This window comes from Melanostigma gelatinosum, assembly GCF_949748355.1.
Source record: "Melanostigma gelatinosum genome assembly, chromosome: 21".
NCBI lineage: Eukaryota > Metazoa > Chordata > Actinopteri > Perciformes > Zoarcidae > Melanostigma > Melanostigma gelatinosum.
In genome coordinates this window covers 20,770,190-20,787,693 of record NC_136654.1, presented here as the reverse complement: position 1 = coordinate 20,787,693, position 17,504 = coordinate 20,770,190, and the positions used below count along the sequence as shown (strand labels likewise).

General features: G+C 40.6%; 1 protein-coding gene across 1 annotated transcript in view; it reads left to right on the top strand.

Annotated features, from left to right (window-relative positions):
* The window catches only part of LOC306794592 (protocadherin-15-like), a gene marked incomplete at both ends in the record, with an annotated part of 105,038 nt that overhangs the window by 30,610 nt on the left and 56,924 nt on the right, over window positions 1-17,504 (top strand). Inside the window, 7 exons of the mRNA XM_079292706.1 lie at window positions 247-381; window positions 2,970-3,119; window positions 3,248-3,339; window positions 4,362-4,463; window positions 10,990-11,122; window positions 11,788-11,867; window positions 14,585-14,678. Of these exons, the coding sequence (XP_079148832.1) occupies window positions 247-381; window positions 2,970-3,119; window positions 3,248-3,339; window positions 4,362-4,463; window positions 10,990-11,122; window positions 11,788-11,867; window positions 14,585-14,678 (786 nt within the window). The remainder of the gene's footprint in view (window positions 1-246; window positions 382-2,969; window positions 3,120-3,247; window positions 3,340-4,361; window positions 4,464-10,989; window positions 11,123-11,787; window positions 11,868-14,584; window positions 14,679-17,504) is intronic.

The following is a 17,504-nucleotide window of genomic DNA, read 5'->3' as shown; positions in this document are numbered from 1 at the left end:
ATCAAGCATCCAATTTCCTACAATGTCAGTGTATTCCTTTAATTTAACCAATTAAGGTCGTTAGCAGCCATCATTGTATCGCTGTGGTTGTACTGGGCAGCTGTCGGGTGTAAATGTGCGACAGCTTTATGTGCTCCGCTAGCAATACAGTGTTTTAACAGTCCCCTTCCTCGGTTAAAAAGGAAAATCTGTCATGACTTTAATGTCTTGTCTGTTCCCTTCAACATCTTTCATTCTATCCAACAGACCAGGGACCCTCAACTCCAGCTCTCATTGGACAGCTATGCCAATGTTTTCTCTGTGTCTGCTACTGGAATCAGACGATATCTCACCCTGGTGCAGCCGCTGGACAGAGAGACACAGGACTCCTACACATTCACGGTACTCTTCGCATTATATACGATATGTATGCAGGGGAGAGAGAGAGAGCGAGAGAGAGAGATAAGCTTCTGAACGCATTTGAATAACTCTCCTCCATTCACAGACCCTTGATAAAACCCCAGTGGTGGTCCTGAAAAAAAGACTTCTCTTGTGAAGAGGTGCAAACAGGAGGCAAAATAGGAGGAAAGGATAGATTGGAGAGAGAACAGTATGTGTTGGCATGAACGTCAGGCATGCACCTGTAGCTCATCAAAGTCTGAGTGTCGAGCCTAATTTACCCATTTAACCAGTTAGGAGAGAGAAGTGAGAAAAAGTGAGGGGAGGGAAATGGCAGGGGGTTGCTTCGCTAGTGAAGGAGAGGAAACACGATTTTAAGAGAGCAGGAGGTTACAGTGAAAATCAACCAGCGACATAAATGGAGGTGGGAGGGGAAATGGGAAGAACAAAGAATGAAAGATGTGTGCATGAATGTCTTTTCATAAACCAGGAACGTTTACCTGCTCATGTTTAAATACGTCTTTCATTTTGTATTTTGCACTGCTTCTATGCATTTGCTGAGCATGACTAGCAGGTTTTTTTTTTTGAATGATTGTCTAGTTTTCTGCATGCAGGCCAGTACCTCAGTAGCTCAATGTAGAAATAGGTGTCGAAAACAAGGCTTATTAGTGGTTGCTGTCCCTCTGTGTTTACCTCTTTCCATCGGTTTCTCTGTTTCTGTCTGCCAATCTTATGTTCTTTATGGTTGTGTTATTCTAGTTTACCTTATGGTAAAACGTTACAAGCTACCTGCCGGTATATAAAGTCATTATAAGATTAACCCCCCCCCCCCCCTTTACTAGCTGCAACATTGAAATAATGAACACATTAATGCATCACTAATTGTAATCCAAGAATGTAATATATATTATTCTGGAAGCGGTAACTTCTGCATCATGAGTACTTTTACTAAGGCTAATACTTACTGTATTTTGAATGCAGGACTTTCTACAACGTTGTATTGCTACTTTTACTTCCAGCACTTTCTGGGTGTGCCTCATCATATGATGTACAGTATTGTTTTGTTACGCACAGCAGTCTGCCAAGTTTCAGCCTGGTCATGGAGTGTGTGTGTGTGTGTGTGTGTGTGTGTGTGTGTGTGTGTGTGTGTGTGTGTGTGTGTGTGTGTGTGTGAAAGAAGCATATTGTATGAGTTTATACATCCTCAGCTCATTTAAATCAAGATTGAAGACTTTTCTGTTTGCTGCTGCCTTTAATTGAACGTGGTTCAATTAATATATTAATCAATTTCCTGCATTTCTGCATTTTACTACTGCATTTTATTTCTTACACTGTTTTTTAATTGTTTTTGAAATCTCGTTTTCTTTTGCCTTGTGTTTTGATGCTTTTAATGGTTTTATGTGAAGCGCTTTGAATTACCTTGTTGTTGAAATGTGCTCTACAAATAAACTTGCAGTTTGGAAGTTAAAGATGGGGAAAGCAGAAAGCCTGGTGTAGTGATTGAAAGGCAGAGGTGTACAGTAATCATCATGAAAGCCTTGCAGGAGAAATTAAACTCGAGGAGGAGGAGGGAGAGAGGGGGGAAGAGAGAGCTATGAGACCTGGAGGAGGATTTTCATTTTAACGGAGTCAATCTTGGCAGATGAGTCTGCGCCAGAGAAGATTGCTATCAGTGAAGAAGCTTCTGTCGCGTCTGTTGATATGCACTTTGATATGCATCATTGATGGACCATTCACATGGACACATTTCATTTGTTTTTGGTTTTTTTACGTTTGTGTGCTAAATGAGTGACAGAGGAGACCAAGATCATAACAAAAATTCGATTTTATTTTTCATTTCATTCTAAAGCTTATTTGGCAGCTGTGCAATCTCAGACAGCCTACCTAACTTTGAGTGTTTGAATTTCATCTCACTCTGACTATTTGCAGCATTTCAGAAATGCCAAATTGCATTGTGGACCTTTGCTTTTATCTAAAAAGCTAAAATTACAACTGATTTAAAATTGACAGGGAGCATCATGTCATTTGACAGGATGAATAAGTTCTGCTTACATCAACAGCTAAATATTTTCGGAAACGTGTTTATTCGCTTCGTGCTCTCATTTTTGTATGCTAAATAATAAGCTTGAGCCAGCAAGCGTATTTGCCAAATTGTTGAAGAATTTAATTTGAAACTGTATATAATACAAAGAAACAAGAAATGATTGTTCAATGTTTTGGGTTTGATATATATATATTGTTACGCAGACTTTATACTCATGAAAGGCAGTGGGAAACAGCAATTATTGAGAGGAAATTGTGAAGGGGGAATAAAGCGAGACAGACAGCACAGATAAGTTCAAGAGTTGCACCCACAAATGCATATAAATTAACTCAAAACGCAAATTTAGACTGAAACAAACACTGAAGAACTCTCAAAAGAAACAAGGAAACAAATAGGCACTATCAAGATGTCAAGGGGACATGTAGAGTACACAGTCCGCCCACTCCAGGGTTCTCAAACGGTAGCTTTTTGTTGCTCGGCTGAGTGTGAACATTTTATCATTGAAGGAATATTTTATTTGTTTTTCTTCTTTTCTGTGTCCCTCCAGCTTTTAGCATCAGACGGAGTCCAGCAGAGCATGCCGGTCACCGTGGCGATAACAGTGTTGGATGCTAACGACAACACTCCGACTTTTGCTAATGTCTCTTATAATGTCAACCTGTTCACTGATATGGTGCCTGGAGAAACTGTGTTACAGGTATGCACTGCTAAACACACACAATGTATTAACAACAGTTCTGATGTAGAATTTGCAATATACTTATTACACTTCATATGGATGGTGAGTGTTTAGACACAGTTTGTGTGTTTGTGTATCTCACCCAGCTGGCAGCAGTCGACTCTGATGCTGGTCCCAACGGTCAGGTCACCTACCGGATCTTAGCTGGTGACCAGGGACATTTTCTTATTGGCAAAAGGTAAATATATCACTTTCATTGTAATGTTATTAAAATGTTTCGTTCAGATCAATACCACTTAGGTTTGTAATCTAAATATAAAGCTACCACCATGCAGCCAGTAAGCTTAGCTCAACATTAAGACTGAAAACAGGCGGAAAATGCGAACCTGGCTCTGTCCAAAGCGAAGAACAAAACACCTAATAGCACCTCTAATGGCTTGGCTACAGTTTCAGATGAGGTTTTTAAGTCATCCTTCTCACGCGTGTCTGGCAGAATGGAAAAGCTTTTAATTATAAATACGGGCTGGTTACATTTAACTCTCCATATTCTTGTGTGGACCCAACCTGGAGCATAGTTTCAGTCCATTTTCTTCCATTTTAAGTGCACAGTGACTGAGTGCTGCCAAAACACGTAAGATCTACACTCGGGGGCAAGTTAACAAAAGGATTGTGTGACTTTTGCAGCTGCTCAACCTATGCAAACAAGACAAAAAGAAAGCGTGTTATCATAAAAGCATCCTCAAAGGGTGAAATGCACCCCTCACTGTGCTGCTGAGCAAATAGTGCTGTTTGCTCATATTTAAATTGGGTTACATGCATGCATTTAGCAGGAAATCGTCCCCTTTCTATTGCAAAAACAGTCCGATTCACAAAGATCAACGCTAATAGCCTCATGCAGTTACAGTGAAGTAAGTCTTCAGAGAGTTGGTGGTAACTGAAGCACATTTATAAGGGGTGTGCACTGAAACGCAATTATTTTGAATGCAGTGACGGGATGCAATGCCAATTTTGAAATGAAAAATAAATGAATAAAGCTCTGCTAAATTACTTTTTGGGAAATACATGAAAAATAACGGAATTGAGATAATCTTTTGTGAATCGGACAGTGAGACGGAGCACATCTGCCTGGATGCATCCTGTGTAGACACTGATGGAGGACACAAGCTGTGTAAAGATGATGTGAAGTTCATATACCACCTTCATTTTAGCAATGTGAATGAAAGTGTTCATAATCATAAAATGAATGAACTGTTTTCACAGCACTGGGGTTGTCACTGTGGCACCAGGTGTTGAGCTCGGCGTTGGGCGGAGCTACGCTTTGACTGTAGAAGGCGTGGACAATGGGCCTGCACCTCAGAGAAGGTAAGAGTTTCTTTCCGTCGCCTTCATCAGTCTTACTCCCATCCGCCTAGAACTGAGGCTTGAAAGGTCATCAGATTTCCAGAGCTTTCACACTCTTTGTCAGACACTCCACAGCACTCTCAAACTTCCTCTGACATTCTCTTCATCTGTTCACCCATTTCAGGGAAGCCGCGTTCAATTTTAGCGATGCATCATGAATTGTGGTTTTATATTGGAAAATGGCCAGAAAAGAGTCTCGGAGAGGACAATTGACGAGACAAATGTTAGAAGGAAAGGATAAAAAGGGGGAAGAGTGTCGCAGACTGAAAGTTAATGAATGGTGCCTCACTGCTAGTTACCCTCTTCTTGAAAAACGGACTGAAAATGATGGGCTATACTGTCTGCATTTCAGAGAAGGGACAATTTACACAAATGCAAGCACACATGATGTCTAGAAGAAATATGTAAAGACACAAAATGTAATGAAATCTGGCCATTCCAAAGGATACGGACTGACTTGATACCGTGACATTTGTGTTCTTTTTTGATGTCCTGCCTACTGTTTTCCGTCTCCTGCCCGTCATCTCTCCTTCATGGATTAAATCAATAAGAAGCCATAACTTTCAGCAACTCACAAACTCTTTCATGGAAAATGCAGCTGCCACCATTCTTTTTTTTTTTTGGTCTGTGTATTGATTCGGGAGCAAAGTCTGCCAGAGATCTGTTCAATTTAGAAATTTTTGATTTAGCAATTATCGTGCAATATCTCAAAAGAGAAGCAAATCAAGCCATCGAGCCGTTCAGCCACTGGAACATAGTTATTCTGCTTTGCTCTACAGATTGATGTAGCAGAGTTTGATTCCTTTCGTGTTTTTCACTGCGCAATGCCTCAACATAAGAAGCATAAGAGGACAAGGCCGTGTGCTTTTGCACGATGTCCCTCTTTTTCATTTTCCCCACAGTTTTCTTGCCTTCTTACATATCCTCCAATAAAGAAACATTAGCAATAGGCATCAATGAAAACAAACGCTACATCAACAGTCCTGCGCCAGCGTGAGCAACATCCTGTTGTTTGCCGATACTCAAAGCACACTTGGGTGAAGTTCTTTGTGTTCTGCGCTTTGGAATTCTCAGCAAAAGGATAAAGTAAGACTGCAGTGTCCTTGCAGAAAGGACGAATACGCCAAGTCTTTGCTCCTCAAGTAACCAAACAAAAACAACACTAAGTTACAGACAGACAGGAATATTTCATCACCATTTTTGTTTTGAGGAAAAGGCCCAGGACAAAATTGAGGCGACAGTCGCTTTGCCGGTGTCCCCAACATGTTATCAGATTCAAGCACTCTAATTTTCACTCACACATGCAGATGAATGCTGGCAGTGTAAAACCTGGCTGTTTGGATCCTTTGGATCAGCCCTGGGACATCTCTAATGGGAGCTAATAATTACATGCTCTGACACCTCTCAGCATGTCCAACACTCACAACTCAAAGCTCCATCAGTGTCCTCAGATTTACCCCAAATTAATTAATCTACTGTGTCTAATAAATCCAGTTTCGTAAAACAGATAGTGTAAATTATTCTCATGGCTTACTTTTAGTATATCTTTATTAGATCATGATTTATTCATCACAAATGCAATGTATTGCTCTCTCCAACGATGTTTGTCATAAAAGATGAAATTGTCTCCCCTCTCGCTCCAGCTGTGTCGTTGCCAAATCGATACAGAATGTGAACCGCAACAGATTGAGGTGGTTCCAGTGATTGGCCCACAGATTGTCCCCAAATTTCCCCAGACCCTCAGTTTATCTCAGCAGAAAACATAACCCGCATAGCAAATCAATATCCATCTCTGCTACCTGATTTGTAAAAACTATGGGTCAAGACTTTAAAATGAGTCGTGTGTCCCTCTTCCTGGCGGCAACCAACAAGACATGAGTGACAGCATTTTTAAATGACTTTGGATCTCAGCTGAGTAGTACTACATCTCCATCTACATCTCTGGGACTGAAGAAGAACGCTTGAGATACATGTTTCATTCACATTAGAAGTGCTTTTCCATGGCCCACATAGATGCACCCCAGAATACTGAAAACTGCGAATGCTTGGGGGTCTCATTTATACTTTCATCAAACTGTAGGCTAAGAGAGAAAGAGGGCACCGCCAGAGGGAATAGATAAGGCAGGATAAGATTTTCGATAAATAGCTAGATAGAGGTCAAGATAAATAAGCCATTTTGCACTGTACCGTAAGAGGCTTTTAGGAAAACATAGAGGTGGTGCGAAGTCATTGTTTTGCAAGTTGCAAGCAGTGGTGGGCAAGTTATTAAAGAAACAATCAACTACACAATACATATGTTGAAATAGGAAATAAAACCCAATGGTTCAACAAGCAGCCAGCCTACAGTTTGGAAGTACAGTAATACTAACTGTTAATGTTTATTATTTGTATTACCATAAGCGGCTAGCTTATCGCTAGCCATGAAGCCTGCTGCAGCACTTTAGAAATACCAGGTTCCTGATTGTCGACTTACCATGAGCTAACGTTAACAACAGCAACAAAAAGTGTAAATAAGACTTTGCATTTACCCAGATACACACTTTCCCTCTTTTGAAGTAGTGATAATAATGGTGCCACTTCTACTACTGTTGAGAAACCATTACAGGAATCATGTCAATGGTTTTATTACCAGCAGAAACATGAGGCTGCCGCTTGCCAACCAGTCTGTATTGAGCATTCGTTGTGCAACGGCATGTTTGTATGTACACGTGTGTGGGTTTGTGTTTGTACTGCACAAGTATAGAAACTGTTTTATTCAGCCATGGCTATGAAATGGAGAACGCATATTAAATCAGAAAGAAGAGTGTGTCTACCATTGGTAGACCAAAGAGTTTTAGAATGGAAAAAGAAGGCGAAAAATAGCTACAGTAGAAAGCCCGACTGAATAATCTCCAGTCCCTCAGTCGTTTTCCATCAACAATGCCATCTGAATTGTTTTAAAAAACGGGTTTTCTCTCTGGCAGCTTACCTTTTTCCAGCCTTTATCTTTTTATTTATTTATTGTTGTGAACGTGAACATATTTTGTGGGCTATTGTTTAGACCCGAGGTTCTTTGGCTTTCTCAGTCGATGATCCAGTTTTAGTGGAGTTAATCTCGCCCTGCTGAAACCAGCTCTCTCGCCAAGTAACACAAACTAAATCCCTGCAGTTTCTAACCCTGACATTCAGGGTGAGTAAAACCAAACATCTCTCATGTCATGTGTGGGCGAAACTGGGAAATGGGAGTAATTGCGCTTTTTTCCAACCAGCTAATTAAGATGTGTTACTAAGGACCAATTTAATAAAAATGTAAGGGCCGGAATTTTACGATCTGCTACAGTCTTTCTTCCTAATGTGACATTTTCATCCCGGTGATGTTCAGTGAGGCACTGTTATTTTCATGTGAGTCAGCATCAGACCTCAACACTTGTTTTCATGAACATAATTCAATATGTCTGAAACCCATAAACCTCACTGACACGCTGGCGGGCCAGTCAATGCAAACTCCTACTGTGCAGCCAAACGCTGTCTCAAACCCAAAGCTTTATTTTTGAATTCAAGAAGTGATCCAGAAATCTTCTAATACACCAAATATGGCTGAATAAGTTTGGGAAATGCGTACCGGTAAACATTAAGTCTAGAAAATTCCCATGTGATGGCCGTTAACACCTTTTAAAAAAAACTTGCATGTTAAACAAAATGGAAACATATAACGGCAAAGAAAAAGTTTGAACAAGCTGATAAAGTATACACAGTTTAGCCCACACTGAGGTGAATAGGATTATTTTCCTAACTTACTAACCAAGAAAAAGGCTGCAACTGTATGTTCAGGTGGTTCTGATATCATATTAATATTAATTGAATACGTTATACTTTTTTATTCTTGACCTCGTCGATGTTAGATATGCGGTGAATCTTAATCGGTCTGAGGTTATCGATTAATTTTTTTAGGAGGGTGGGGGAGGCGTTTCTTTTGTTCATGCAAATCTTTAGTGTTGTAATATATACCCAAGAAATATCATCCCGACAAAGTATCCTGTTGTACTATCGTGCTCCCTGCCAGTGGAGCGTTTTATTTTGAAGTCATTATTGAGAGTCCCAGCTCTCTTGAACCGTGTTCCTTTGGGAAGGTTGTGTCCAGGATCAAAATACATGACTGAATGGACTAAATACATGACTGAATGATCTAAGATAATTGGTGTAGCAGATGTCAAGCCAGATGCCAGTTGGGTCTTAGTTTAATTTTCAGTTCGTATGTTGTTATCGCAATTATGTCAGGCAGTCGATTTGCTAGGGGGCTGAAAAATGAAGTTTGACCACTTTGAGTCAGATGATCAAATATTTCAGAAAGAAAAACTGACACAAGGACACGAGCTGTTTACAGCGCTGGAAATAAGCAGCTCTGACAACTCATCAAGGTAACATGTTGTTTTTTTAAATAAATGTTTATTAAAAAAAAGTCAGTGAATACAGTTTGTTGAACAGCCAAAGCTATTTATCACAGGGGAAGTAAACACTAATTCTACAAAGTGAAACAATCTACTCTCAGAAAGTGCTCCAAATACATTTCCCCTTGGTGTCATGGACTTGGAAATCATAAACTCTAATTAACTTGTTTATTTTATCTCTGTTAATTCTCTTGTAAGCCTATTTCTACGTCTTATATAAAACCTTTATATCTATAATTCCCTCTTGAAACATTTTGATTCAAATTCCCTTCACTGTCAAAGAAATTCCGAATCCATATTTCATACACAGTTGCTTTATTTTGCCTTGATCTACAACTGTCCTTGTAAATGCAGTCCTATACATGTGTACAAACCCCTTGTTGATATTAATTCAAATTTAATATGAAAAGTGTATGTGTTCAAGGGCAGGGCTCACCTTTCGAGCTACCACAAGCTTACTTTTTGTGTGTGTTGATTTTTACGGTCCCTGTGGACAAAAGTGGTCCGGTGGTCCGAGCACCGGAGTCCCTGAAGAAAACCTCATTTTACTGCAGCAGGATCCGACAGTCTGCTTCGCGCGGTCCTGGTTCTTCGGTGCCACCCTTCCCTTCAGTGGGCCCAGCAATACGGCCCTAGTCTCCGAGAGCCTGGCACAGAACTTTCCAATTCCACTGGAGCTGTGTCCTGCAGGTGGAAAGGCAGCAGCGAAGCGGGACCTGGGTCCGTCCGCACTGGTCACTGGGCTAGAGGAGTTTCTGGTGTACCTGCGTGATTTCGTCTGATTTTGCATGGAATCTGACCCGGTGGAACCGATGACGACCATTAAGAATATATGCAAATAGAAAGTCTTCTTGCTGATGGTCTTGTTTACTAATGTCGGTCATTCAGAGGCATCAGTAATCATTTGACTGTTTTATAACCAGTTAAAAGTTCCTCACAGTATCTTCAAGATTCTGAAGGAATAATAAAAGATAGTGTTCCTCTGTACAGACATACTGTTGTTAAAATGAATGAATAGAAAGATGAATCAGCCTCTACATGAATGAATCATTGAAACAGTAGTGTACGTTTGTCAAAATGCACGATAGCCCAGCAGAACACTGTCCAGACTCTTTGTTGTTGACGTCACGCTCTTATCGATGAGTGAAACACAGCACGAAGTGCAGAGAAACAAAAACTGGCCGGCTACTCTTCACTTAAATAATAGACCATTTGCTACCCCTGACACTGCTTTTTTTTTTTTTTACCCACTATCCTCTTGTGCTGCCCTCCAGCTCTTCTCTTTTCTCCTCTCATCCCTCGCCAACATTTATCTGCTGCTGTTCCTCTGTTATCTGTCTTACAGGCTGCTTCTCTCTCTCTTTGTAATCTCTCCATTTGCCTTTACCCAGGGGTCTCAAACTCAAGGCCCGCGGGCCAAATCCGGCCCGCCACGTCATTTTATGTGGCCCGCGAATCCGCCAGCAAAAATAAAAAATAAAACAAAAAGTCGAAATTATGAGATAGAAAGTCAAAGTTATGAGACAGAAAGTCAAAATGATGAGATAAACAGTCATAGAAGCAGTTCTTTGGCTGGTTACCCTACATGTGAAATGGAAATGTGTTGTGAGTACATTGAAGACTACTTAAAAACACATGACATACTTCATGTGGGATTGTGCAAATGCACCCTTGAAAGGATTTTAAGCATTGAACAAAGTTATTGTAATAACTTGTGTTTGATATTTGTCTTTGATATTTTCTTTAATAGTTTGATCTTTGATAGAGTCGTGTGGGTTTCTTAACCCTCAATTAAAAGGATTTAAGTTATAATAACAGAAATGTGCTTAAATATCATTTTTCATTTATATAACTGCATGTACAATATTTTTACACTTGAATAAACAATAATCAAATGCAGAGACAGTTATTTACCAATATGTTCAGTTACATTTACGCTGTCTTACATTTACAACCGGCCCTTTGTGGGCGACCGTGACGCTGATGTGGCCCGGAGAGAAGACGAGTTTGAGACCCCTGCCTTTACCCCATTCTCTTCTTCTCATTCTCTCTCCCTTTAGATCATCCATTACTACAGTCTACATTGAAGTGTTGCCCCCAAACAACCAGAGCCCCCCACGTTTCCTCCGACAACAATACAATCTGGAGATCAGCGAAGCTATGAGGACTGGGGCTACACTGCTTAATCTGCAGGTACACTCCTGCTCTCTCTCAAACACACACACACACACACACACACACACACATACACACACACACACACACACACACACTCTCTCCAGTGGTTGTCACCTCCGCAGCTCCTTACAGATGAAGTCAATTCATGTCCAAATGTTTTTTTTAACTGGATGTTGTTGCACTGTTGTTGTATTTTGTCGCAGTTATCTTTTCACACAGTTGAACCTTTGGTGTTTAAAGGAGTTTTAGTTGAGGCTTCGCACGATGCCTCGGACATTTATTCATTATGAAAACCGTTCCAACCCTTTTGCCATTTATTTTAGCTTTTTCAACCACGTATCCTTTACTATTTGAACTTTTTATTCATTACTTTAACCGTTTCAGCTTCTCCTCTGAAAAGCTAAAGACGTTTCATACACTGTTTATTGCAATCACAGTGTTCAGGGGCTACAGCTTACTACAGCTTACTTGATAAGTCTATGTTTTTTTTTCAAATCAAAATGTAGTTTCTATTCTTCCATATGAATTGAGCTACTCCATCGTCTTTCCACATACTCCCAGGCGACTGCAACTCCAACCTCTTTGAAAATCACTGCTTTCTACAACATGTAAGTCTGGAGTTTTCTGACGGATGTAAGATGCGTTTAAACGAGTGTTTCTGTCGTCGTTTGCTTTTCAAGGCAGTGGATCGTGAGAGGGACCCCATCACATACACAATCCACAGAGGAGACGCCTTTGGACATTTTGCTCTACAGCAGAGGTAAGCACACACATACAAACACACACACACAATCTTATTTCATCATGTTTGATCAAAACTGTGGAGCTGGTTTAACCTTTTGAACTCTTAGCCCTATTTTTAGGCCTCTGCTCGATAATTGCATACCCATACTCAAGAGAGTCCACAGCTCTAACTACAAGGTCTATTTTAATAATTGTGATGCGAGAATACAGGTAACACTTGTGAGATGTGTTGAATTGTGTAAATATTGTGTATATGTTGCTGGTTAATAACAGATACACTTATGGCACAGCTCAAATTGAAAAAGTTTCAGGTTTGCCTGAAAAAAAGCACTTGTATTGAACATTTATTCTTTTAATCATGCAGACTCTTGCCTAAAAATACACCACAGACATAGCACAGCACATTTTACATGTCCCCACAACATATTTTACTTCGATTGAGTGAAGCAGGCCAGCATAAATATGAATTAAATGTTAATATTTTTACAAACTAAAGCATTACCAGTTTTCTTATTGGTATATTCACACTGTGATTATGTGAATACAATATGTGTGTGTGTGTGTGGTTTAAAGTAGTCTAAATTACATCATACAGGGCTCGGGCTCAACCAAGGGCCTCACATAAACACACCCGTACACTCCTCCACACGCGCACACACACACACATACTGACTCTGTGGGCTTTTTGTTGTATTTATTCATTTATTGCACATTAAAAATGCATTTCTTATGCTGGGGAGAGATCCTATCTGCATTTCTAGAGGGAGGAGACAAGAGAGAAACAAAGCAGACAGAGGTGAAAGACTGGAAGAGAGTAAGAGATAAGAGAGCAGGGCAGCATTTTAGAGGGAGCGCGGAAGGAAACAACGAACAATGATGTCAGACAAATGAGGATTTCAATCGAAAGAAGAGGACCAAGTAAAGGAGTCCCCTGCACCGTTTTTCATCAGAGAAAAGATTCAAATAAATTGAAGGGCTTTCATTTCTGCATTCTGGGAGTTTCTGATGGGTTCTGTCGGACATTGTGAAATCTTCCAATATGTGCCAAAAAGTTGTCTGTGCCTCAGCTGTGCTTTGTGCAACATGGCACCAGAGGACAAGCCACGTTTTTCTTTTTCTACCGCACAAGTGCAACATGCCGTTCAGCTGATATTGGCACAGGATGGAGGGATTCTTCATTGCTTTTGTGCAGAATCCGGCTCAGTTAAATTATTCCGGTGCATGGGGAGAGCACCCGAACGGGGTCTAGTGTTAGAGGAACCCACACTAATGGCCAAAAGATTCAGATTCAAATGAATACAGAACTAAAAGGGCCCGCATCAGCACAATGATCAGTGGTGAGCTTTTAGGAGGTTTGTCACCGTTCGTTCATGAATACATTTGTATTATCCTGGGTTCATCTTGAAAAATGGGATTTGTGTTAGGGCCTCCTCGCATGTCGTAGCAGATGTTTGGTTAGAAAGCAGGAGGCATGTCAAGAAAATGTGTCAAAATGTGTGGTGTGAATAAGAAAGTAAGTGTCTATGCGGGTCCATGCTCAAGTGTGTGTGCATTCACAGACTTTGCTTTTCATGAACCATCCATGAATATAAATTTAAAGTTTTGTAGTGTTTGAAAAATAAAATAACACACAGAGCTTCAAATGGTTCCCTCTGTAGACCATTTAGAATCTGCACGCACGCACGGAGAAATGAGCATTTCAGATGGTTTCTTAAAGCTTAAATTAAAATTATGTAAATCTTCACTTGGCAAGTAAATAGTTCCGTCAATCAGGCCGACATCAAAGCTTTCTGCTGGTTCTGATTGGGTCAGAAGTCTCAGACAGGCTGCACGAAAGCAGTTCTTCGAGTTCTTCAGTGAACTTGTAGAGTAGACTTTGACTTATGCTTCAATCATTTGCCCTGAAATCTGACTTGTATCTCTTTGCTTCTGTTAAGACATTTGTGATTGCAGAATTGTACTCAATTGAGTTTGAACATAGTGAACATACTAACAATTCACATTCATTCATTTGTGAAAAAAAACGAGTCAAGGGGCTAGTTAGAGGTTTGTCACCTTTCTTTTTATCATACATATGATACACATCTACTAATATAATCAGCATTGGTCAATAGAATATAATGAAGTTTCGATTTAATGTGTAATGAATCAGCATTGAGATTCACAAGCTCTTATTCTAGGTTTGAAGTGTTTTGCATACAAACTCTATTTTAGTGAAAAGACTGTGACTTAAGAAAGGTGTTTTTATGACACACCACTGTCTGAGCCATTATAGCAACAGCACCCAAGAGGGCCTTCCTTAATATCATGGTGGGTGAGGTGATGGGTATGAGGCATCATCTGCATCAGTAAAGCACCCTTTATGGGCGTTAATGTTTTTAAGCAGTGCTTATCAGTGCTTATCAGTGCAACTTTCCGGAAAGTGTTCTCTCCAAAGTGGTGTCTATGAAGAGAAATAGGTGTCCAAATTCGCCCCTTGTTCCAGAGTTGGCATATAAACGACTTACAAAATGCCTGGAAGTATCAGCATGAGAATGATTAACATGTTTAGCAATCAATTAATTATGAACTGAAACTTCTCATAACATTCAGGACTCTCCAGTAAAGTTTTCTGTTCGGTTGTGTTTGCTCCTCTTGGACCTGTGTTTTTATTGTACTGTTTTTTTCTGTGCTGATTCATTTTTAAGCTCATGCTCAACCGGGTTAACAGGACTATCTGTGTTTTTACTCCAGTTCAGGGTATTTGGTGCTGGATAAGCCTCTGGACAGAGAGTCAGTGGATTATTATACCCTGGTGGTCACCGCTTCAGACGGACACCCAGATGGGGTAAGAAACGGCGCTCTACCGCTCACATGTTTGTTTTTACTTAAGACGTCTCGCATCTACGATGTAATTAAGCTGAGCGGCTGCCTGGCTGGAAATCCTACACAGCGAAATGACACAAACAACAGCTGTGGCAGGGATATAAGAAGACATTTTGGAAAAAAAATGTCTCATTCAGTAATAATAGTAATCATAATAACAATCCCAATAAAAAAAAATAAAAGCCAAAATATATTGTAACAATTCATTTTCAACCAATGTGGATACTTGATACTTAAAAATATTTGCAAGTGAGTCCCATCTGGCCTTTACAACTTCAACAGATGTGATGGAGAAGACCTTGAAGTGTAAGAATGTCTCATTCAGCGTTCATTTGTACTTCCCCGTCGCAAACAGATGGCGACGGCTAAAATGTCAAACTCAAGGCTTTAAAACTGCAGTCCACAAACCAATGGTTACAGTCTATGGTAATCGACTAACAAAGGGTATGTGCCTCATACAACCCCACTTAAAAAAACAGTGATTACTTCTGCTACCAGTTCAAATGCGTTGACCGTCAGAGTTTATGACTCTGTGAGTGCAAACATGTTGCAGCAAGTGTTTTCCAACTGAAAGTGACAAGAGGAGATTTGATTAAATATGTTTTCCTCAATTGTTTTCACATTTCAGTGAAGGTGAGCACTTGAACATCCAGAAAAAGCCGCTGCGGATGCATGTTTGTCTTCACACACAAACTGTGGCTCTGTGTGGAATAAACATATCATTCTTATTCACTCCGCTGCTGTAAGAGCTATTTTGTAAAGATGGAGTGTGTGCCCTTCCTCACTTCCTCACTTACTTAATTGATCACAGGTCATCAGAGTCGCTGTCTCCATCTCTCTCTGTTTGTGTTCGTCTCATCTTTCCTCTTTTAAAAGTCAAATCTTCGGTTGCTCTCGCATGAAAGTCGGATAAAGACATTGGATGCAGTCCCCCTGCCCTCCCCTCTTGCCTCATTCTCTACTCCTCTGGCTTTCAACAACATCCCTTTCTAGCTTCTCTTCTCCCCCTCATCATCCATCTATTAGTCAAGCATTAACAGACATTTGTCTCCCTGACTCCTCTTCACCGTCACCCCTCCCCCACATGTCAAGTAAAGCAAAAGGTAAAGTTTGAGGTCCCTCTGAGGAGAGAAAATGCTGATTTGAATACTCTGACCTTCTCTCACACCCTCGCACACAACAAGGGAGAGAACAAGTGGGAGGAATTCAGAGCGAGTGAGGAAGGACGAGAGATGTGGGAGGTGTTCAGGGGGCTCTTATCACCTTAACAATTGCACTGTGTGTTAATATGCAATTATATAAAGGAGTCTTGACACATACACACTCACACATATACTTAGTCAATTGCTCTCTGGACCGTGACAATTTGTGCATTATCTTTGTGCCCCAAAGGTCTTTTAAGTCAGAAAATGGCTAAAAGTAGTTTGGACATTTTTCTGCTTGACACGCCATTATATTTTGAACGAGCGGGGGGGAAAAAAGAGAGAGAAGGCTGTATGAGAAAGGAATGGTGTGAGCAACACAGAGAGACGGAAGGGAAGACGAGGAACGAAAGCAATAGAAAAGGGAGAATAAAAGATTGGGGTGTAGTCGCCTCATACGGGCCCATTAATCAGCATCACTCGAAAGGCCTTGGGTCGTCTTCATATGCGTGTGCACACACACACACACACGTATGTGTCCCTGATTATTAAATGTCCCGTTGTGAGAGTGTCGGACTACAAAGTGCCTAATTGGCTATTTGGCCAGTGAATCCATCATACTGCCACAGATTGAGGGCCCTACAAGCTGGTGCAGTAAAACAGCTCCACTGTAAGGGCACCGTGCGCTGTCGGGTGCAACTTAAACGTTGGTGCAGGACAGTGCGCTGTTGCGTAAAACGGTGTCAAGGATGCGAGTCCGGGAATCGGCTCATGTTTTAATCATTAATTACTTTTAGAAGCTACATCAACGAAGTGTGTTAAGTAGCTGAAAGTATAACGCCGATGTCTATTTTTTGAACAAATCCGAAAAAACCAACGACGTGTGAATAGTTCCTACAATACTGTCCAACGACTTTATGTGACACTCCAAGCCCATTCATTCCTACTGCAGACATAACTATTTCAACCATATTGGCCACAAATATATAGTTACATTTAAGTTACATTTGAAAAAGCCAAGTCATTTCTTAAGACAGCTGGACCGTGCAGTTTTTCAATAAAACATTTGTTGGGGGACTATTTCAGCTTTGGTTCAATACATTTTAAATCAACAGCACTAAAAACGTTGCCAGCCTAATCTCAGGAGGTTGGGGTGGTTGAGGGAGCCGTGGCAACAAAAAGCATTGCCATGAGTGTCGTATGCAGCGGGCAGTGGTGTATAGTAACGAAGTAGAAATACTTCGTTACTGTACTTAAGTAGTTTTTTTGGGTATCTGTACTTTACTTTACTACTTATATTTCTGTTGACTTTTACTTTTACTTCACTACATTTTGCAAAGAAAACCGGTACTTTTACTCCGATACATTTCCCCTGAAACCTTCGTTACTCGCTACAAAATCAAATCTATCTTTAGAAACAAAATGAATCATGAGAGCAGCGTCGGGGACTGTGGTGGAACACAGACTGCAAGCAAGCAGGTTTGGTGAATCAGTGGTCCTAGCAGCAAGTTAAATCATTGGTTAATCACGTTAATGCACAATTGCAAACAAGTGCTCTCAAAGCCGCGGCGTTTTGATTCACAGGATGCTACATGCTATAAGCTAGCGGGCGACTACATGAGTAGAATTCCACTCTACGATGACTG